Source organism: Euprymna scolopes, chromosome 39 (genome assembly GCF_053919585.1).
Source record: "Euprymna scolopes isolate OS-2025 chromosome 39, ASM5391958v1, whole genome shotgun sequence".
Classification (NCBI taxonomy): domain Eukaryota; kingdom Metazoa; phylum Mollusca; class Cephalopoda; order Sepiida; family Sepiolidae; genus Euprymna; species Euprymna scolopes.
The window spans coordinates 3,744,718-3,769,147 of NC_136520.1; the positions used below are offsets into that span (position 1 = coordinate 3,744,718).

At 33.4% G+C, this 24,430-nt stretch overlaps 1 protein-coding gene across 1 annotated transcript in view; it reads left to right on the plus strand.

The window, feature by feature from the left end:
- LOC145263615 (nucleolar protein 10-like) overlaps positions 1-24,202 on the plus strand; it is a 77,842-nt gene extending 53,640 nt beyond the window's left edge. The window contains exons 12-19 of the mRNA XM_080120457.1: positions 2,839-2,917; positions 8,369-8,496; positions 9,803-9,901; positions 11,782-11,871; positions 15,146-15,337; positions 21,138-21,430; positions 23,570-23,669; positions 24,015-24,202. Of these exons, the coding sequence (XP_079976583.1) occupies positions 2,839-2,917; positions 8,369-8,496; positions 9,803-9,901; positions 11,782-11,871; positions 15,146-15,337; positions 21,138-21,430; positions 23,570-23,669; positions 24,015-24,152 (1,119 nt within the window). The 3' untranslated portion in view covers positions 24,153-24,202. The remainder of the gene's footprint in view (positions 1-2,838; positions 2,918-8,368; positions 8,497-9,802; positions 9,902-11,781; positions 11,872-15,145; positions 15,338-21,137; positions 21,431-23,569; positions 23,670-24,014) is intronic.
- Positions 24,203-24,430: the final 228 nt, after the last annotated feature.

The following is a 24,430-nucleotide window of genomic DNA, read 5'->3' on the forward strand; positions in this document are numbered from 1 at the left end:
TAGTGTTCAGACATTGTGTAGACATGATATAGATTCACATTGTAATATGAGAAGTCGAGATGTCTATGAAAAGACATTTTATAACACAAATATATAATACAATTTCACTTTACCTTTTTGTAAGAATCATAAACACAAGACGAGCTTTACAAAACACATGATGGTTTATTTCGTCACGCGACCGGCCGTGATTCAATCATCAAGAATTCAAAGTTTCACATTTTTTTCTTGAAGTGACGTCTCGCTCCTAGACGACTGACTCTCTCTGAGTTTTCTCACTGACTGTTTTCTAACTAAAGTTTTTCTCTATTCCTAGAACTTTCTATTTTCCGTGACGTCATACACACGTTAAAACATGTGCCTTCTTTCACGTGTTCTGGACATACGTGTCCAAAACTTTTCCTATACTCAGTAACCTATTTTTCCAATATGTTAAAACATTATCTTATAAGCTGCATTCTTTCAATTTAAAATTTCATAACAAACTTGAGAGTTCACATTCTTTCCTTGAAATATTTATCTATATTCTAAACAAATGTTTGTTTTACATTTTTAAATTCTCACACGTAATCTATTTCTAAAACTAGATTACGAGGTTCGAATTTCGCCTATGCTATTTCATTTTCATTTTAACTAATCTCTCTATTTTTATACTTACATGAAAAGGGGACAGCCCTTATCATGTAACACAACTTGTAATTTTTTATTTTCTTTATGTAAATATAGTCGTATCTTGCTACGATGTGCTGACTGTTTTGATCATTACTGATCTTATCAGGTCAGAAAAAACTCGGAAAATTAAAAAGTTTAAGAATTTTAATTTTAGAAGAGAAAAATATTTTACCATTTCTAGTGTGTGGCATAATTTTATGTTCTTACTTTAGTTTCTTTCTTGAGTAAAAACATGAAACCATGCCACATGCTAGACATGATAAAAAAAATTTTCTCCTCTAAAATTAAAAAAGGTCTTAAACTTTTTAAAATTTTCTAAATTTTTTTTTTGCCTGATGAAATCAATAATTATCGAAGTGGTCAGTACATTGTAGCAAGAAATTATATTTACATAAAGAAAATTTTTCAAAAATTGTATATGTATGTGTGTAGCTCAGAGGGAAAGGAATGAGTGAAGAGTTGTATGTTTGGGTTTCGATTCTAGCTGATGGCACCCAAGGCATATATATTTTTTTTAGTTTTAGTTTTGATCTTACTTCTATATATTAGGTACAATATAATAATCAATAGAGATGGAATACTGCTGCCATATCTGGGCAGGAGCTGCTAAAAACAGCCTATCCTGCCTTGACAGAGTACAAAATAGACTTTGTGGCTTAGTGGGAGATGCCCTTTTCTCTACCCTGCAACGTCTCTTCCACAGAAGAGACGTTGCGAGCCTATCCTTGTTTTATCGTTATTTCCATGGCAGGTGCTCGTCTGAACTCCAATCTCTGGCCCCCCCCCTCTCCAATCTTTCACGAAAAACACCCGTCTAGCTGAATCCACTGTGAAAAATTTCCCCCACTCTTTATCTGTGCCTAAATCAAAACGTGGATTCCATGAACAAAGCTTCTTTCTTAGAACTGCATGCCTGTGGAACTCTGTTCCGTCTGCCTGCTTCCCACCTGACTACAACTTAGATGTGTTCAAGTCCAACATTAACAAATTCCTAATGAACCGCCCCCTTAAGTAAACACTTCATCAAATCTCCACACTAACGTACTGTACTTGCAATAACCCTTATCCCTTAGTGGCTTCCGGGCCTTGATAAGTGGTGACCACCGTGTAAAAAAAAAAATATCATGGTTAAGCGTATATTATGACTGTGTAACGCCGAGCGGCCTGCTAGTATATATCTGGTTTTATTTATTTTCTATGAATATGTACATTACATACAAGTTGCATTTACCCAGCGTTGCCCGGGTAGAAGATTTAGATAAATAAAATTAAAAAAAAAAAAACTCATAATTTTCTTTGAAATTTTAGTTTTATTTTTACTTATTTTTCAATTCCTTTTTTTTTTTTTCGACTTTTACCTAGACAATGCCAAATGGACTTGCAATTAATAAAATCCATTAATTCTTACCTAAAATCCGTCCATTGTCTGATTCAATGGTAACGCCAATGGGAACCTTGATTGACATGGGATTAACATTTCTTCCGACAAGGAGCCGTTTGCTGGAATGGAAAAAAAAATTTTTGAATGAAAGAATTTCTGAAATAAATTTTCAGCATTATTTTTCAATTTCTAGAATAAAATAGAAAAATTAAACTCTGATATTGTAACTGTTTAAGGTGTTGTTGAAACATCTCGCCATTCCTGTTAGCTACGTGGGATTTTTTTTTTTTTTTTAAATAAACTTCATTAATGACTATGGAATTGACCTACTTCATCTCGACAAGGGACGCGGTCATCCAACCAGCCAATAACCCCAAGCCGATGTCTCACAAGTAGGAATTTTATATTTAGACTCTCACATTCTGAAAAAATATATAAACTCTGGTGACCTTGTCTTCAAGAATCAAGCAATTCCATCTTTTAAAAAAGGAATGACAGGAGAATTGTGTGTGTGTGTGTGTGTGTGTGTGTGTGTGTGGACGTGGCTTTAAGGCTAAGGAGTAAGGGAGTGGAGAGTTATATGTTTTGGTTTCGATTCTAGCTGATGGCACCCAAGGCATATATATATTTTTTTTAGTTTTGATCTTACTACTATATATTATTTAAGCGTATAAATTAAGTAGATACCATTTTTTTTTTTTTTTTTTTTTTTTTACTTGAAATTCAATATTTTCAATTTCATTCCTATAATGTAGAAGCACCTTTTATTTTTCTGTTTATTGCAGTCTATTGGCACGGCTCCGAAATGGTGTTCCTTCCTTGACAATTTAACAGAAGAATTGGAAGAAAACAAAACGGAAACAGGTCAGTCTGGTAATTTTAGAAAAGAATATGAGCGACCCCTCCACCCCACGTTGATGTAGTCTTGTTTTCTAATTGCTATCTCTTATATACAAGTCACGTTGTGTGTGTGAGTACCTTCCTCATAGGTTTTGAATGATTTTTTAACACCTAATATATGGAAGCCCATAACTAGTACTTAAGGTTTTGAATGATTTTTTAACACCTAATATATGGAAGCCTATAACTAGTACCTAAGGTTTTGAATGATTTTTTAAAACCTAATATATGGAAGCCTATAACTAGTACCTAAGGCTTTGAATGATTTTTTGACACCTAATATATGGAAGCCCATAACTAGTACCTAAGGTTTTGTAATGATTTTTTAAAACCTAATATATGGAAGCCTATAACTAGTACCTAAGGTTTTGAATGATTTTTTAACACCTAATATATGGAAGCCTATAACTAGTACCTAAGGTTTTGAATGATTTTTAACATCTAAAATATGGAAGCCCATGACTAAATGATTTTTTTAACACTTTATATATGGAAGCCCATAACTAGTACCTTAGGTTTTGAATGATTTTTAACATCTAAAATATGGAAGCCCATAAGTAAATGATTTTTTTAACACTTAATATATGGAAGCCCATAACTAATACCTTGGGTTTTGAATGATTTTTTAACACCTAAAATATGGAAGCCCATAACTAAATGATTTTTTTAACACCTAAAATATGGAAGCCCATAACTAAATGATTTTTTTAACACCTAAAATATGGAAGCCCATAACTAAATGATTTTTTTTAACACATAAAATATGGAAGCCCATCACTAGTACCTTAGGTTTTGAATGATTTTTTAACACCTAAAATATGGAAGCCCATAACAGATAAATTATTTGTCTGTTATCTATCTATAAATATAAAAGGCAAAAGGGGTGCGCGCATTTCTGTATGTTCAGCAAAGGCTTTTTTCGTAGGGGTTCTCAGTCGGGGGAGGAGTTACTATGTTTTAGAATTTTTTATATACTCCCTAGATTATAATATCTACGATTTACGAACGAACGTCGTCTCTACATTTATTTTTATTGACTTTTATAAAATTCCCTCTATTCCGTCCTTTCTCATGTTTGTTCGTCTTTTTCGTAAAAAAAAAAACGAAACTAATCGGAGCGAAGTAGGTCACCTGGCTTTCCAGCCAGGACCTCCAGAAACGCAATTAGCTTTGATCAATGTTGGGGAAACCCTTCATATCAAACAATTGTTATTCGTTTTGTGGGGAAGCAAGGTACGGCAGAAACTGGCCTGCAGCCAGCCTTCATTTCTGCGTCTGCGTGATTTTTAACTTATTCGCTTCAAGTCAATTTTTTGATTGACATCGATAAATTTGAACGCTTTTCACTTCCTACGGCTTCATAACGTAGCGGTCACGTTTTATTTCACTTTCTTCTCCACCTTCGTGTCATGGGTTTGAGACTTCCTACCTACTAACGTTTTTCCCCAAATACCCGGGCAACGCCAGGCACCCCTGCTAGTAAAAAAAAATATAAGAAAACATCAATAACTGCATAAATATACGAAAAACAGATCTTATAAAACATTAAAAATATAGGGAAAAAAACTTAGTACAAATGTACATTATATCTTTTTTTCTTTTTACAAAGGAGTCACCACTTATCAAAGCCCAGAGGCCACTCGAGGATATGGGTTAATAAGTGTATGCAAGTTAATGGGAAAATATTGTAGTAAAATTTGAACGCTTTTCACTTCCTCTCGTGTCGTAGCAGTAAGATGTTAGCTTTTCTTTCGCTTTCTTTTCTGTCGTTGCGTCACGAGTTCAAGCCTGTCTGCCTACTAACATTTTTTTTTTTTTTTTTTTTTTTTTGCCCCAAACAAACACCCGGGCAATGCCAGGCACCCTTGCTAGTATAATTATAAAAATATGATCATTGTTGTAATAATGGTGTGAGAAATAAACTCACAGTAATTTTCACGTGCAGCGGTTCTTCGCCGAAGAAAGAAGTCGACAAAACATTAAAAAGAAACAGAGGAAAAAATATGAACATTGTCTGCCAAGGTGTCGGACTAAAGGAGTAAATTAAAAATCATCTTTTACAATGTGATTTTATTTTTTTATTTATCTATTTTATTTTTTTTACATAGGCATAACCACTTATCACGGCCCAGAGACCACTCGAGGATAAGGGTTAAGAGTATACAGTAGTCAATTGGACAATATAGTAATCATTAGTAATGGAAATTCGGTAAATTTGTTAACTTAAGTGGAACGGCTCATCAAGAACTTGTTTACGTCAGACTTGAACACAACCATATTGTAGTCAGCTGGAAAGCAGGAAAACGGAAGACAATTCCACAGGCATGCAAAGAAAGAAGCTTTGTTCATGGAATCTACGTTTAGGTTTAGGCACATATAAAGAGTGTTGTATTGAACTATGTAGCACAATATTACTTTCTGAGTTCTTATTAATTTATCTCATTTGGGTCAGTTCTATATTTAAAATAAAATCAACAATATTTTCATAGGAAAGTTAATGAACTCATATTTGCTGCATTTTATTGGTTTTGTGCCTAAAATAATTTTTTTCCGCTATCCAGAAATATATCAGCTTTATCGAAACATTTTTGTTGATTAAATATGTTTCTCCGTGGAATTTCCATGGGTCATGCTAATCTGTAATATAAATTGCACCTGTCTGTTTACATGTATGTATGTCCGCCTAAAACTTTCAACAGAGGCGACGGATTTTTACGAACTCGGTATCGTTTTGAAGCTCGACCCTTCGGACGACAAATATCGAAAAATTGGCTAAAAAACATCAATTCCTCCACCCTCAACTGGGCACTTTTCTACGTGAGGGGGGAGGGGGGGTCACTTTTTTCACCAATATTTTTTTTTAAGTCATCCCCTCTTTTTGATTGACTAGCCTTAATTTAAACCATCGCCACTTCCGGTTTGGCAATAGATGCAACAGCAAAGATGTCACTTTTTTTTTTTTTTTTTTTTTTTTCACATTCTTTTCCTCCTTCACGATACGGATTCGAGCCTGGCTGTCTACTACCGCTTTTTTTTTTGCTCAACACACACCTTAAAACTCCCAGGCAATACCAGGCACCCATGCTAGTAACAGTAAAAAAAAAAAAAAAAAAAAAAAATGATGAAGTTGCATTCAATAATAATGGTTCCTCATTTACTGATATTAAAAAAACAAAATAAAACAATTTTTTACAAACTTTTCCGTTGAATCATGTTCAGGTCTCTAAACTGCAGTTTTACCCAAAGATAAATTATAATATCTATCTCTATTTCTACTACTTGGCCTTCGGGACAAGATCAAAGTGTAGTATCTTTTCTTTAGATGCTGCACTTCTATTTCTTGTTCTCTTTTGGTGGAGGAGCAGTCCTTCACGACTGAGACAATTTTTATTTTTGTACCTTTTCTCCACGTTAAAAAACGACCCTGGTGTCTAACTCTGTCCCGTGGGGAGGCATAGTAAATAGGTACTATCATATAAAAGGAAATTTATCTGTGAGTTTGTTTGCTATGGACTCTAAAATGGCTGGGTTGATTTTTATGAAATTTCACACGAAGGTACTTTATGTGCTTGGCAGTGTTCTAAGATAGGTTTGTGTCGAAATGTCTTTGATAAGTAACTTTGTGTGAGTTTGATTATTAAAATTATTAAAGAAAACTTTTTTTACGAAAATTAGCAAAAATAAAGTGTTTGGCTAAAACAAAACATAGAGAGTTCCAAGAGGGGATCCTAAATAACGTGTAACTATTGCCAATTTTAGTATATGTGAAATATAATCGAAGACTTTAAATTGAAGAGAAAATAAGCTGAAGAAAACAAAAAACTTTAAATCAACTAAAATAACAATTCACCAACGAGCACAATTGTTGTTAATTGTTTGGAGAGGGTTAGTTAGCAGTCGCGGGCACGGGTACACACATGCGCACGTACACACGTATATATTAAAAGGAACGGTCACATGTACAGACGGCCCCAAAAAAAAAAATGGCCAAGTAGCTGAAACAATAATGTAACTTAACAGAAAGATACGGTAATAAAAAATAAAACGCATATTTGCTCTACAACAGTATTGAGCACTTTCTTCAGTTTTTATTAATTACCATTTCCACTATATATATATATATTAAGAGGTGTATTTGGTAAAAAAAAACAGGGAAAAAAGTTCGTAGAGTTAAATATGCTTTTATTATTTCAACCTCGGGAGTATTTTCTAAAATTGTATGATGACGTAGGTGTGATAATTTGTGTATCAAATCAATAGAAACAATATTGTAATGATATAAGCAAATACTCCCATGGTTGAAATAAGTGTGTGTGTGTGTGTGTGCGCGCGTGTGTGTATGTGTGTGTGTGTGTGTATTTTTTCCAGTTTTCCTGAAATTGAGATATTTCAGATTTTAGCAGATGGAAGATATAACTGATGGCTTCGAATTGGAAGAGAAAATAAGCTGAAGAAAGCAAAAAACTTAAAAGATCGACGAGACCACCTCCAGTGCTCCACAAAATCAACGAAAATAACAATTCACCAACGAGCACAAAAGATGAAAAAGAAATTGATGAAGCGGGGGGGGGGGAATTATCAGATGAATTTGTTTTTAAAAAATTTGATTCCACATTATTGTCATATTCACAATATTTCACTTGATGCGGCCTCTGCGTTTGTAGGCATCTTTCAAACTTAAAAACGTTTTTGTCGAACTTGGGAATTGCAACATATTGAGGCAGAGTTATTTCCCTTACCCCACACATTCTAGTGGTATTAATTACGGCTCTTGAAACCAGGAGGCAAAGTTTGTTTCCGGTTGTTTTTGAGTTAAACAAATAAAGCGTGAAGCAGACATTTTTTGGTCTTAACCTTAATTTGTTTTGACCGTGTCCATTCAGTTTTTATGTGTCTTCATTCATGCACGGTGTTAACGGTAGAACATAATAAATGAATTTGTGTTGAATATGGGAATCTAGACAGAAGAAACTGGGGTAAATTGTTCTTATTTGAGCATCCATGACCGGATAGAAGTGTTAATTTTTTGTTCTTAGTTTTTATGAACATTCAACCTCCAGAAGTCTGTCACTGAGAATTGATTCTTAACAAACTTTTATTATACACGTATGTGTGTGTGTGTGTGTTTTTATCTATTTTGTATACATGTGTGTGCATGTGTGTTTCATCTCTCTACTAAACGTGTGTGTGTGTGTATTTCATCTATTTATTTAATTCACAGGGGTAGATTGTTCTTATTCGATCATCCATGACCGGATTGAAGTGTTAATTTGTTTTTTTTTTTACTTGGAAGTAACCACTTATCAAGATGAGTAACTGTTCACCTTATGATGATTCAACAAAGAATCGAAAATGTTCATGATATGCATGCTAGTTATATGATTACACCTTTTTTTTTTTTTTTTCAATTTTCAGTTTATGACGATTACAAATTTGTGACGAGACGAGAACTTGATGATTTGGGTCTGACTCATCTTATCGGATCGAAGATGCTACGTGCGTATATGCATGGATTCTTTCTTGATATACGTCTTTATCACAAGGTAAGAATCATCATGCTTCAAAAAAACAACAGTGCTTATTTAAAATGAAACCTATTTTAAAAACAAAAAAATACAGAAAAATTTTTAGAAAAAACTTTATGATGTACGTACCTCTGACGGAACAAAAATGTCACACTCCAAAAATCATGCAAATTGATCAAGTAATTTTTTTTTTTTGTTTCCCATTTAAAAATCTCTGAGTAGTAGTCCATTGGGATATTAAAATGGGAAATTCGTAAGTCTTTTCAAGTGCAAGCATATATTGTTTTTGTTTTGTTTTTAATTTCAAATTTTAATAACGATACTTTTGAAAAAAGTGCAATTCCATTTCTTAGGACAACTACATTTTTTTTTTTTTTTTTTTTTTTTTTTTAATGATAATTTTAATTATAATGATACTTTTGAAAAAAAGTGCAAAAGTGCAATTCCATTTCTTAGGACAACTACTTTTTTTTTTTTTTTTTTTTTTTTATTTAGTAGAATTCCACAAAATTGAATTTTTGGTTAAATTGCTGTTTGATTAAATTCCACCATCCTCTCATCCAAAATACTAATTCTTTATTTTATTATTTGACTGGATTTTCTTTCTCTTTTTCTTTTTCTTTCTTTCTATTTTCTTTTCTTTCTTCTTCCTTTTTCTCTTTATTGTTTTTCTCTCATTTTATCTTTCTCTTTTTCTCAGTTTTTCTTTTTTCTCTTTTTCCTTTTCTCTCTTATCTCTTTCTTCTCTATTCTTTTTTCTTTTTTCCTAATTTTGTCTCATCTATTTTATCCTTTTCTCTCTTTTTCTTTTTTTTTCTTTTTCTATGTTTTTGCTCTCTCTTTTTTTCTTTACTTTGTCTCTTTTTTTCTAATTTTCTCTTTCTTTTTTTCTTCTGTGTTTTTTTTTTCTGTTTCTCTTTTCTTTCTCTCACTCTCTCTTCCTTGCCATGCCTTCCTTTTCCCTCTTATGACAGTTCTCTCTTAAAACTGAAAATGTTAGTTTTGTCATAGAAAATCAAGACATCAAACGATGAGGGGGAATTAAATGACTGCAGTTTCATCAAAGAATGACTTCCTGTCTCTTTCCTCCCCAAATACTCACTTGTCTTAATTTTGACTCTCGGTCAAAACTGATTGCCATTGAATTTTAGCGAGGAACAATGCATAGTATCTGTTCTAACTTTTACATTTAATCTTTTCTGTTTTTGATCGATGAGAGTGATCCTTTTAAACCGAGGAAGTTTTTATTTATATCCAAATCCACAGTGTCTAAATTTTCCCCTACAAATAATGTTTGTTTTTTTTCCATTCTTTTTCTTTTTAGGCCAAATCTCTGACGCAACCATTTGCTTATGAGAATTACACGAAAGAAAAAGTGCGTGCTGTTATTGAAAAGAATCGAACGAGTCGCGTTAAAATCGGAGTAAGTAGTAAAACACTTTTTCCTTTTTTAATCTATTTTATTTTTATTTTTATTTTTAAAAAAAATTTTTTTATTCTTTTTAATTTAAAAAAAATTTTTTTTTAATTTTTTTAAATTAAAATAAAATTTTTTATTTAAAAAAAATTTTTTGTAATTAAAAAAAATTTTTTTTTTTTTAAATTTTTTTACCATTTATTTTTAAATTTGTTTTTAACATTTGTTTATATTTTTGGGTGCTTCTACATTATAATAACGAAATATGATATTGTCCTTTTGACCACTGTACACTCTTTATCCTTATCCTTGAGTGGCCTCTGAGCCTTGATAAGTGGTGACTCTCTTGTAAATAAAAAAATATTGAATTTCATGTAAAACAGTTGGTACCTACATAATTGTCATGTCGCAAATAGTAACATATCCAAAAATTACGAAAAACGATAAGGTAGAAAAATTATTATTAATAAAAAAAAACAATTTTCAATAAAATTTAGATGAAGAATAAAATTTGTCTGACATTTTCAATTATGTTCATTATGTGATGTAAGCAATAGAACTTAATTATCTCCCCCTGTTAATTGGTTTCTTTTTTTTGGTGATTTTTTTCTTTTTTTTTTTTACATGGGGTTCACCACTTATCAAGGCCCGAAGGCCACTCAGGAATAAGGGTTATTGCGTGTACAGTAATCAATGAGATAGTATTGTAGTAATCATTAGTATTGGGGGTTTTGATAGAGTGTCTTACTTAAGGGGGCGGTTTGTCAAGAGTTTGTTTGTTTGCTTGAAGACGTCCAAGTTGTAGTCAGGTGGGAAACAGGCAAGCGGCAGAGAGTTCCACTGGCGTGCAGTTCTAAGAAAGAAGCTTTGCTCATGGAATCTACATTTGGATTTAGGCACAGATAAAGAGTGGGGAAAATTATTGATAGTAGTTTCAGCCAGATGGGTGTTTCTCGTGATTTTGAACTTATTAAAATAAACATTATGAATTTGGAACTTATAATTATAAACATTATAAATTTGGAACTTATAATTATAAACATTATAAATTTGGAACTTATAATTATAAACATTATAAATTTGGAACTTATAATTATAAACATTATAAATTTGGAACTTATAATTATAAACATTATAAATTTGGAACTTATAATTATGAACTTTATAAATTTGGAACTTATAATTATGAACATTATAAATTTGGAACTTATAATTATGAACATTATAAATTTGGAACTTATAAATATAAACATAAATTTGGAACTTATAAATATAAACATTATAAATTTGGAACTTATAATTATAAACATTATAAATTTGGAACTTATAATTATGAACATTATAAATTTGGAACTTATAGATATAAAGATTATAAATTTGGAACTTATAAATATAAACATTATAAATTTTGAACTTATAATTATAAACTTTATAAATATGATTCTTTTGTACCTAATACTTTATGTCTTTTATTAGGCATAATTCACGTTGACACACTGGTTCCCGTTAGATCACCAGAGTTAAGTAACGTTGTGCCAGGTCAATACTACAATGGCAAGTCAGAAGAGGTGTGGTTTTGGCTGCGCATTTTTTGAGACTAAAGGAAGCATATATATTTTTGTGTTGAGAATTAAGATTCCAACCAGAAAAATAGTTTGATAATGGAAGAATACTGAATACCTGACTTTATAAGAATAAAAATATGATCAATATATTTTATTTTATTACAAAAGTAAAATATATTTTTTTTATGATGGGTGTGTTGCGAAAATTTTAAAGAGCTTAATAGTATGTCATCATATAAAAAAAAAAGGTTGGAAGCATTTGCACTAAACGTGAGGAAAAAGCAAACTGAATATATTTTTATTTTTTCGATTTTCTTTCAGAAACTTCCCAAAGTGAATCGTGATTTGGCGCGAAAATTAATGGAGAATGATCAACCCATGCAAGAAACGACAACTGCAAAATTAAGCAAGGTTTGTCTTTTTATCACAAAAAAAAAAAAAGTCTGCACGTGTAATTTTTTCAAAAACTGCAAATTTAAGCTAAACTGAATGTAACTGTTTAAACAACCTATACCTCATTTGATTCGTCTTTTATTTCTGTGTAATTTTACCTGTTCGTATTTGAATTTTAATTGAAGTATCCTAGTGTTCATGTCAATTTAATTGAAGTATCCTAGTGTTCATGTCAATTTAATTGAAGTATCCTAGTGTTCATGTCAATTTAATTGAAGTATCCTAGTGTTCATGTCAATTTAATTGAAGTATCTTAGTGTTCACGTCAATTTAATTGAAGTATCCTAGTGTTCACGTCAATTTAATTGAAGTATCCTAGTGTTCACGTCAATTTAATTGAAGTATCCTAGTGTTCACGTCAATTTAATTGAAGTATCCTAGTGTTCACGTCAATTTAATTGAAGTATCCTAGTGTTCACGTCAATTTAATTGAAGTATCCTAGTGTTCATGTCAATTTAAAAAATTTACTTCAAATCTAAAAGGCAAGAAGAAACTCTGCAACAACAAATGAGCTTAAAACCAGCTTAAAATATCCACCTTTTAAACAACAAAGCATATTTAATCGTAATTGTTGTTCTTCCAAGTTATATAACGTAACATTTAGTCCATACGCCTCGACTTTCTCTTAATGATCATCTGGTTTGGTCATGGATATGTCCTTAAACTTTATCCGATGGTGAGGCCCCAGCTTGCGGGCTTCGAGGAGTGTGGAGCCACACTTTAGTTGCCATTGCTCCCAGGTCCACTCTGACCCGGAGTGGTAGTACCTGTTAGTGTCCCAACTATGGGTTAAATAGAAACCAACTTGAAAAAAAAAAATTTTTTTCATATTAAAAAATTGTTCTTCAAAATAACTAGATTTGGCATTAAATAACCAGAAAAGGGTTGATATGTTGACATATATCTTTGTTACAGGAAAAAGGGCTGGCCCCTTTCCATGTAAATAAGAAGACCATTAGATAAGTGAAAATGAGATTAGGATTATCAAAAAAATAAACTAATTAATCATATTTTGTCAGCCCATATCATTTTACTGATCTTTGCGCTGTGTGTTCTCTTTTATTTTGCACACACTCTCTCTGAACCATGTGAATTCATATTGGGTTCTATTAAGAGTTTCGCAATTGTATTTTTGGGTCGCCAGTACTGAGGATTAAACTTTCAACCTCCAAAAATGTAACTTCTATGACTGAATTTCACAAAATACTCTATTCACCGTGCCATGGGTCCATGCAGTTCCTCTTAGATCACCAAAGTCAAGCAACATTGAGTCTGGCCAGTACTAAAATGGGTGACTTTAGGATGTATGTGTTCTTTGTTTATCTTGGCATTGTTTCCAGCATCCCACCCTCCCAGATCAGGCATTCACCTTCTGTGGTTCTATAAAACATTCTTCTAAAACAATAAATAAAAATAAAAAATAATTACAATTGTTGGATAAAGGAACTTGTTCGCAGACATAAACTCCAGATTAGCAAAGAACAAAGAAAATACTATGTCGAATGTTGTCACACATATTGACCTCTGATGAAACAAAGAAAATACCAGGTTGAACTTTGGCATATATCTTTGTTACAGGAAAAAGGGCTGCCCCCTTTCCATGTTAATAATAGCATTAGATAAGTGAAAATGAGATTAGGATAAGCCGAGACTCGAACCTTGTAAGCAAGATTAAGAAATAGGATGTTAGAAATCAGAATGTTAATGTTATATCCTTACTTTAAATAAGAATACAGCAAGAAACACAGGGTTATGGGTGAAAGACAAAGTTTATTAACGAATGACAAATTTCCCAGAAGACTGGCTCAAGTTACATACTTGATTTATTGTCGCAATTCTGTTTCCTGAACAATTTCTCCCTATTAAAACTGTAGTTCTTAAACCTTTAAAATATAATGCAACGTTTCTTACTATTACGTGGGCATAATGTGTTACAGGAAAAGGGCACTCCCTTTCCATGTAAATAAGAATAGCATTAGATAAGTGAAAATGAGATTAGGATAAGCCGAGACTCGAACCTTGTAAGCAAGGTTAAGAAATGGAATGTGAGAAAGTAAGCCTATTGTTAAATTCTATTAGAAATCTGAATATTAAATATGTCAGTAAGAGAATGAACAACTTGGTTCATGGAGTGTACATTTCGTTTTAGGCACAGAAAAGAGAGGGGGGAAATTATTGATATTTTAACTTTTAACTCTACATACACACACAACTGCCCTTTATATAATAAACTAGCAGGGGGTACCTGGCGTTTCCCGGGTCTTTGGAGGTGTGTGTGTGTTGGGGAGAGGGGGTAGATCAAAACAACCCTGTTTAAAAAAAAAAAAATGTTTTAGTAGGAAGGTAGGATTGAACCCCGAAGCCTTGACGCGAAGGTGGGAACAAAATGGAAAAAAAAACCCTGGGAGCTAATCATCTGAGCCACGAGGGGAGAGGAAGTGATAAACGTCTTAATTTAACCTTTATAAAGTGAAACAACTGCTAAGTGTCCAAACGTGGGCTATTATTTAGCTTTATGCAAAACTAGTTAAGAGAGTGGAAGCCAGTCATGAAAATTCAGATGCCTGTGATATTTTTGCAAAATTTTAAATTTTAGTAAGCATAACAGGAGTATCTCATTTGAAAATTTAAATAAATATTTATTGAATTCGATCCATAGTCATTAAGTAAAATTCCTTGAATTTCAATTTCTTCTGAAGATCCCTTAAATTTAAACTTTAGATATTTTCTGGAATGAAAAACGTGATTTTGATCAAAATTGGAATAAGGATACTGAACATAAGGTTTAGTATTATATCTTGAAAGTTAAGTCGCGTGATGAAAAAGCATAACGAAAGCGCAGCAATCGAAAAAAAAAATCTCGAAAATAGTGCGTAAAAGTCGGGCAAATTAAAAATAGACGCGACCCCCGGTCATAACTTGTATATATTATGATTTAGACATTATATAAAAAGTTTTAAGAAGGAGTGAGCCGACCTAGAAGCCCAGCAAAAAAAGCTTACACACACACACACTAACACTAATTTTCGCTTTTATATATATATAGATTATCAGTTATTATTAGGACTAAGCCACCCTTTCTTTACTCATAAAAATAAATATACCTAATTATTAAAGAAAGCTGGACACATGTATATTTACTTATATTTATTTTAAAAAAATGTTAAAAAAAAAAAATCCTATCAACAAAATTTTTTCAACACTTACTTTACAACTTGTTTTTTCTGACAGGACGAAGAGAAAAGATCAAATCTTTTGAAAGACAAACGATTTGAGTCAATGTTTTCGGATCCAAACTTCCAAATCGACCGCGAGAGTAACGAGTATCACTTGATTAACCCGTTAGTGTCGAAGTTGGACCGTGTCAAAGCGAAGAAAGACCGCCAGCGACAAATGGTACAGAAGCAATTTGAACCAGTCAAGGTAAGTGGCGCCATCTTCTATTCACCGTCTTCTTTTCGGCAAACAATTTATTTCGTACCAAGCTGAGGACGTAACGTTTGACAATGTATGCCTTAGTCTTACACTTTCCTAACAATAAAAAACGAGTGTGTTATCATTGGTGAGCAATCAAGCAACAGTTTTGTACCTACGTAGTTGTTTCTCCCTGTTGGTCTGTATCGTTGGATCGTGCAGTGGCTTTTAAACAGTTATCCTCGTTTCGGTTGTGTTTATATTTACGAGAAGGATGTAGGGAAATCTGAAGCTGTATTTCGTACCCAGCTGGGGATGTAACGTTTGACAATCTGACAATGTATGAATTATTCTCACTTTCATAACAATAACAAACACGTGTATTATCATTGGTGAGCAATCAAGCAAGAATGGTCCTGGATATGACTTTAAACTATATCCGATGGTGAGGCCCCAGCTTGCGGGCTTTGGGGAGTGCGGAGCCACCCTTTAATTGCTATTGCTCCCAGGTCCACTCTGACCTGGAGTGGTAGTACCTGTTAGGGTCCCAACTCTGGGTTAAATAGAAACCGACTTAAAAAAATATATTCTATTAAAAAATTTTTCTTCAAAATCACTGGATTCGGCATTAAATAACCTGAAAAGGGTTGATATGCCGTAAAACAAAAACAACCAACCAATCAAGCAAGAATTCTGTACATACATGCGGTCTGATCTTTGGCCTTTCCGTAGTTGTTTCTCCCTGTTGGTCTGTATCGTTGGATCGTCCAGTGGTTTTTTTAAACGATTATCCTCATTTTGGTTGTTTTTATTTACAAGAAGGATGCCAAACGCTCTTCCTCCTCAATCTTTCCATTGTCTTCGATGCTTCATTGCCGTTTTGTGTGGCACCATCACATTGTGTATGTGATGGTGTATGAAAATCCTTGTAGTTCCAATTTTCTTGCGTTCGTGTGCTGGTGTTCTTTTTTGTGTTTTTGTTTTATTTCTATTGCAATTTCCATTTGGTTTGGTTATTGTTTCTGTATTTTTGAGATGAGGATCGCTTATTCATATTATTTCGATTCTTGGGATTACTGTTCTCATATTGCATTTTCACGTTTCGGTCGGTGTAATATCCAACATTCCATTTTTTTTTTTTTTTTTTTTTATTACATTTTTACCCCAAATAAGGTACATTGCCACATTGCCACTTTGATGTAGGGGGCTAATATCAGGGACCTAAGTTGCAGAGGTACTATGTAGGGAGTTTCGCAGCAAGATGTCTGTTCACATTACACTTGAACTTCTGCATGTCAGTACAGTTGGGGAAGCAGGAAACCAGAAGAGAATTCCAAAGTCTTGCAGTTCTGGGGAAGAAGCTATTAGAGTAAAAGGTTTTCTTACATCTAGGGATCTCAACTGTGTAGGGGTGGGACTTCGCTGCTTGTCGGGTTTGTCGTAGTATTTTCGTCGAGCGGGTACAAGGGCTTGTAGTTCGTCAGAGCATCCACCATTAAAATACTTGTAAAACAGGCAGAGGGATGCAACATTTCGTTGGTGGGACAGGGGCTGAAGTTTAGATGACAGTTCAGGACCTATCAGGTTGGCGACTCTCTTTTGGACCCTGTCCAGGAGCGAAAGACTAGTAGCAGATGCACCAGCCCAAATGTGACAGCAGTACTCCATACATGGGCGAATAGTGGCTTTGTAGAGGTACAGGATACTTTCAGGCGTAAGTAACTTTCTAGCACGATAGAGAGAACCCACCTTCTTTGCAGCAGCCTTGGCAATGATCTCGATGTATCTATTCCAACTCATGTTTCATGTGAACGTTAAGCCAACGAGCTTGAACGAAGTGATTTCAGGTAAAGTATCTCCAGCCATAGCTATTGGTGGTTGGTAAGGTTTCATGTAATTATTAATGGAAACGAGCTTTGTCTTGGCAGCATTCAACGTTACCATCCATTTTTGACCCCATTCCACTACAGACTGAAGGTCTTCTAGGGTTTCGGCCATTACCTTAGATATGTGCTCATTAATTTTCCCCACGTGCCTGCTATAAAGCATGGTGTCGTTTGCAGATATACCCATCTCAGAGACAATTTTATCAGGTAAGTCATTTATGAATATCAGAAATAATGAAGGTCCAAGGATCGATACCTGGGGTACACCCGCATTTATAAAATTTTTTGGACGTACGCTCATCGAGGACAATCTGGATTCTTCTCTCATTTAAAAAGGATCTAATTATGCTAAGCATTTGTCCAAGATTTTATTTCATGAGAAGACCATCCTGCCATACCTTAGATATATCTGGAGCTACTGCCCTCCCCTCCCCTGCCTTATCCAGTGCTTGGTATAAACGTTCAGAGATTACAGTTAAAATATCTGCAACAGAACAAGCTTTCCTAAATCCATATTGGTGGTCGGACAGAAGTTTAGCAGCTGTAAGGTGGTAAACTAGAGCTTGATTAATTAAGGACTCAAATATTTTGGTGAGAAGAAGGAGGAGGTTAGGGTTAGAAGAAGGAGGAGGTTAGGGTTAGAAGAAGGAGGAGGTTAGGATTAGAAGGAGGAGGAGGTTAGGGTTAGAAGAAGGAGGAGGTTAGGGTTAGAAGAAGGAGGAGGTTAGGATTAGAAGGAGGAGGAGGTTAGGGTTAGAAGAAGGAGGAGGTTAGGGTTAGAAGAAGGAGGAGGTTAGGGTTAGAAGAAGGAGGAGGTTAGGGTTAGAAGGAGGTTAGGGTTAGAAGAAGGAGGAGGCTAATTGGGTGATAATTTAATGGGTCAGTTCTTTCACCAGAGTTTTTGTAAACTGGTACCACAGAAGCTGTTTTCCAGCAGCCAGGAAAGCAAGATTCGTTAAGGCATTTGTTAAAGAGTTTCTGCATGGAATTTTGAGTGTAACCCTTAATTTATGACTGGATAGAAATCCTAAGTAATTAACAATTGTATTTTCAGCCGCCCACACTGAGGATTGAACCTTCAACCCTCGCAAGAATGTCACTTTTACAACAGAATTTTTCCAAGTATTTTAACCACTGTGCTACGACTCCTTGTAGAAAATGAGAACAGTAGTTCAAAGAATCTAAATGATGTTCGTTTGTTATGTGTCTTTGGCAATCTCACAACGTACAAATTACAAAAAAATCTTTTGTACATTCGCGCAGTCTGGTCTTCGTTCTTTCCGTCATTGCTTTTTCCTGTGTGTGGCTGTTGATCTTTTGGTAATTCAAGACAAATAAAATTCATACATGGCAGCACAAGTTTTTGGCGGTTTTAAAGGCTTTATTGAGAAGAGAGATTTATTCACAATAGGGGAGAGACTGAAAATTGATTCCTTATAAAATATAAGCTTAATTTTTTCTTACTAATTTTAATTGAAAATTGTTCGCCAAACAGATAGATAGTCACTAGGAGATTCATTTAGATATCTATGAGGAGACTTGTTGGTGGTTTTAAAGGTTTTATTGAGAAAAGAGATGCATTTACAAAAGGGGAGAGACAGAAAATTGATTCAGCTTGTGCTTAGCCCATGCACCTCTTTCACCATTTGTAAGAATGTCATCCCCCCTCTCTCATTTCCCGTCCTTCCCAAGATTGTCTCAAAACGTGCTCTGTTTTGCTATTTCAAGTGCTACAATATATGAAGCTTCAGTAATTTTTTGGTTTTCTTTAAAATCTTCTGTTAAAAACAGCTTCATCTTTTTTAGAGCATTTCTATGGTATTCAAAAAGAAATGAAGATCTTGCAAATGTTGTCTTCATCTTTGCTGGTTTCATAGAATCATTTGTTAAAACTTTACTACAAATAAAACGCTGGAGCCTTTCTTCTCCATTTATAATGAATTTTTTGAAATTTTGCTTAAACATTAAGAAAATCAAATTTCATAGATAACCAAGGAGCACCTATCTAGCGACACCAAGAACAAGGGAGAGAATTGCAAATAATTCAAACTTCTGAGAGTTTAGAAACCGTTTTTAACATGGCGAGTGTGGGTGGGTGGGGCTGAGACATTATAAAAACTCAAATTTACTTAAAAATGATTTTCTTTATAAAAATAAAACTTCTTGACTAATTTACATGATTTTTGGTTTTTGGAATGTTATTTATTTATTTTTATTTATTTTTTTTAATATGGGGGAATACTGGACAAGCACAACTGTGGGACTGCTTCTCTGAAGACTACAACAAAGTTGTCTTCAAATTGCAGCAAATATTTGATGGTAAATAGATATATTAAAAAAAAACTTGGCTACAATTGTTACATATAAATGCTTTCTACCCAGCGTTGCCCGGCGTTTACGTAACACAAGGAAAGTGGATCTCTAGTTTACTTTCGACAGCTGCATGACTTTCGTTTTTCTTATTTTGTCTGTTAGTCCTCACATTCCATGAGTTATGTTTCTGAGAACCCCGACAATATGGCCGACTGAAAACAATATGGCCGACTGAAAACATGTACACAGAAATATGATGCTTGTAGTTTTGGCTTATTTTTTCTGGTTCTCTCGATTTTTCTTCTTTTTGATTGTATTAGATATATTTATCATTGAATATCGCTTTCTATAGCACATAAACAAACTCATGGACTTATTTCTATACACATGCTCATATACAACATACACTCGCTCTCTATCTCACACACACACACACACATAGATATATATAGTGTGTTTATAGAGTTTCACAGGCATGCAGTTCTAAGAAAGAAACTTTGTTCATGGAATCTACATTTGAGTTTCACAGGCATGCAGTTCTAAGAAAGAAACTTTGTTCATGGAATCTACATTTAGGTTTAGGCACGGATAAATAGTGGGGGGGTAATTCATAGATTGGAGCTCAGACGAGCACTTGCGATGAAAATAATTATAAAGCTGAGAATTGCTGGGAGGGAGGGGGTGGGGGGGTGATATCTGTTCATATAACACTAATCATTGGCCAGTTTTCTGACTCTGAATTAATATCTTTATCTACATAAAGTGGCTTCATGTCTTGTCTTTTTTTTTTCTTTTTTTTTACATAGGAGTCACCACTTATCAAGGCCCGGAGGCCACTTGAGGATAAGGGTTATTGAGTGTACAGTAATCAATCGGATAATATTGCCGTAATCGTTAGTAATGGAAATTTGGTAGATTGGATTACTTCATCAAGAATTTGTTTATTTAGGAACAGACAAAGAGTGGGGAGAAATTATTGATAGTGGTTTCAGCTAGACAAGTATTTTTCATGAAAGTCTGGCAAGGGGAGGACCATAGATTGAAGCTCAGGCGAGCACTTGCCATGAAAATAACGATAAAATAGAGAATTGCTGGGAGAGGGGGCTGTCTGGAGAGATTTTCATGAAAAAAAATTTAAGTACTACTGAATTGGTCGCACAACTCTTCCATATTAAAATGTGATAAAATTTGATGACTGTACACTCTTTAACCCCTATCCTTGAGTGGCCTATCGGCCTTGATAAGTGGTGACGCCTATGTAAAAAAAAAAAAAAAATATTAAAACGTGATAAAATTTGATGACTGTACACTCTTTAACCCTTATCCTTGAGTGGCCTATAGGCCTTGATGTGGTGACGCCTATGTAAAAAAAAAAAAAAAAATATTAAAACGTGATAAAATTTGATGACTTGATAAATTTTATTTTTCTACTGGATTATTTTTTGTAATTTTTGGGATTTGTACTAATTTCGCCATGGCACGTAAGTATGTAATGTTTTCACCTGAAATGCGTTGGAAGAACCAATGTAAACAAGCAATAAAATGTATTTGCAATGTTTTAAGTGACATTCAAGTTGATGCCGGATCGATTTTTTAAAAACTTTTTCTAGGAAGATTTACTGGAAGGTCGAGCGAGCGAAGAAAGCAGCAGCAGCGACGACGACAGCGAGGAAGACGATAAACAAATGCGATTAGAGTTGAAAAAGGCTCACCGCAAAATCCGCGAAGGTATGAAAAGGGGTCAAGTCAAAGACGAAGAGATGCCGAAAGAAAGTGAGGACGAAACGAAGAAGAGAAAACAAGGCGATGCATCGACTGCTGCAGACAGAAATGGTTCACGGCCGAAATTCTTTGAAATCAAAGAAGGAAACGACATTTTAACAAAACCCAAAAAGAAAAACAAGTAAGGACTTTTTTTTTCTATCTTCCTCTGTTGTAAGATGTCGTAAGAATTAAAGATTTTTTGATTTTTTTTCTGATTTTTTTTTTCTGATTTTTTTTATTTTTTTCTGATTTTTTTTTTCTGATTTTTTTAATTTTTTTGATTTTTTTTTTCTCATTTTTTTATTTTTTTCTGATTTTTTTTTTCTCATTTTTTTTTCTGATTTTTTTTATTTTTTTCTGATTTTTTTTTTTCTGATTTTTTTTTTTCTGATTTTTTTTTTCTGATTATTTGATTTTTTTCTGATTTTTTTTTTTCTGATTTTTTTTTCTGATTTTTTTATTTTTTTCTGATTTTTTATTTTCTTTTAAATTTTTTCTTTTTTATGTTTTTTTTTTCTTTTGATAAAATGTTTGCACCTTCAAGTAGCTTTTAAAACAGTTTCTAGTGACATATCGCCGAGTGGTCCTAGATGTGGTATCAAAGTTTACAGTTACCCAAAGGTGCTGAGTTCAATCCTGAACGAAGGCAGTGAAAAAGTAACATTCAAAACAGAGAATCAGCAACTATGCCCCAAAGTCTAGCTGGAGTCCGAACACGGTACCCCCGTAATAATAATAAAGGGTTGGGTTCGAGACACCTAACAAACGGTTCCCCAGTTCGATACAAAACACCTGACGAAGGCCGGAGGGCAAAACGGCCGAAACGTTGTGACAATAACAACCAAGATGAGGAAATCGGTCCGACAATCTCAATCAATGAAAACACCTCATCTCAAAAATACAGACAATTACTAGTTTATCTGTTTATTTTTAATTTTTTAAGAGCTTCTGCCAATTATATATATATATATATATATATATATATATATATATATATATATATATATATATATATTCTATAAAAGTGGAATTGTGTGTGTCTGTGTGTACATTTCCCTACCAAACTACTCTGTCAATTTTCAGTCTACAGACTCGAGATTTGACTTAAGAGGTATTGATTTGAGAAAATCTTTTTAATTGGTTTTCGGCCAGAAATTTGCCTGTTAAGGGATCAAAGTTCAATGATTTGACTTTTAAAAACTCCTCCGTCAATTTTGGATCTAAACACTTGAAATTTTAGATGTAGGTAACTTGAACATAGATCAAACTTTTTAATTTTTAACTTTTAATCAATAAATGTTAAAATTGGGGTCAAAGTTAAAAAAAAATTGACCTCTGCGGTCTTTACCAAATTACTCGGCCAATTTTTGATCTAAACATTTGAAATTTTACATAAAGTGTATTCAGACAAAGGGCAAGCTTTTGAATTGGGTTTTGGTCGAAGGTTTGGTTGCCAAGAGATCAAAGTTAAAAAGATTTGACCTTTGCGGTCTCTAGCAAACTATTCAGCTAATTTTTGGTCTAAACATTTGAAATTTTACATAAAGGGTATTCAGACATGCAGCAAGCTTTTTAATCAGTTTTTGGGCGAAAATTTAACTGCCAAGAGGTCAAAGTTGAAAGAATTGACCTTTATAAACTCTCCGAAACTCCTCCGTCAATTTTGGGTCTCAACACTTGAAATCTTAGATGTATGTAGGTTACCTGGACATGAGTCAAACTTTTTAGTATATATATATATATATATATATATATATATATATACACATAAAGTTATGAACAGTACATAGGGCCCGAGCAATGCCGGGCTGAGATGCTAGTTATCTTGTGTATATTTAGGCAGCGTTTTTTAATATAAACAAACATTGTTAAAAACAACAGAGTTAGATTTTTCTCTTTGAAGCATGTCGTGATTTTTTTGTTTTTCGTTTTTCGTGAAGACATCTTCAGGAGAATGTGTAAGATTCGTTGTGCTGACGGGTGAATGGTGGTTAGTAATAGTAGTAGTATTAGTAAGAACGGTTAGGTTAATGCGTGCGAGGTTGTTAGCGCCCATAGGGAAGGGAGAGAGTGTCTGAATTTTGAGGTGAGGGTAGGATCAGAAAGGAGGAAAGGGTTATGATAGGGATTTTAAAATGTTTTGGCTAGATTGGTATGTAACCATATTTAGGACAGGTTTCTGAGTTTGTATGTAAACCACTTCAAAATGAATATATATATTTTGTTCCAAAAGCAAAATTCCAATTTTAATCGTCTTAATTTCAAATTCTTAAAACAGGAAAACTATGTCAGAACGACTTGAAAGCAACGAAAGTCAACCTCGGCCTTTGACCGGCATTCCGAAAGGTCACATGGAAATGACATTTAAGTTGAAAAAAGTAAGATAGCTTTTTTATTTCTTTTTTCCTTTTTTCTTTCTTTTTTATAAACTCTCTCTCTTTTTCTTTCTTTCTCTCTTTCTTTTTTATTTCTTTCTCCCTCTCTTTTTTTTCTTTCTTTCTTTCTCTTTTTTCTTTCTCTTTCTTTCTTTCTCTTTCTTTCTTTTTCTCTTTATCTATCAGACAATGCCAGGTATTTTGCTATATATTTGCATCTATTTATCTATCTCTCTATCTATCTATCTATCTCTCTCTTTCTTTCTCTTTATCTCTTTCTCATCTAAACATTAATATATATATATATATATATATATATATATATTTATATTTATTTTTTTTTTTCAGGATGAGAAAGAAACGTCTCAGTTGGAAAAAGCCAAGTTGCATCATTTAGAGCGTAAAAAGATCCGAAGAACTGCCCATGAAATCACTCGGACATTTAAGGACAAACCAAAATTTTACATGGGAAAAAGAGTTCGTTAATCTTGAGTGTATATAAAAAATTTATAAAAAAAAAAGATTTTTTAATTATTTTTTTGTTTTTTATTTCAATTATTATCGTTGCTGAACGTGTGTTTAACGTGAAATGCTGATAAAGATATTGTTAAATCATCGTTTTGTTTTGCTCGTCCCATGTTCGTAATAATCAATATAGGAAGTTTGCGATGAAGTGTACTGAAATATGGTTTGAGGAAGTACCTGATGAAATAAGAACAAGTTCAGATGACAAACAAGCAATTGGAACATAACCGTCCAGATTT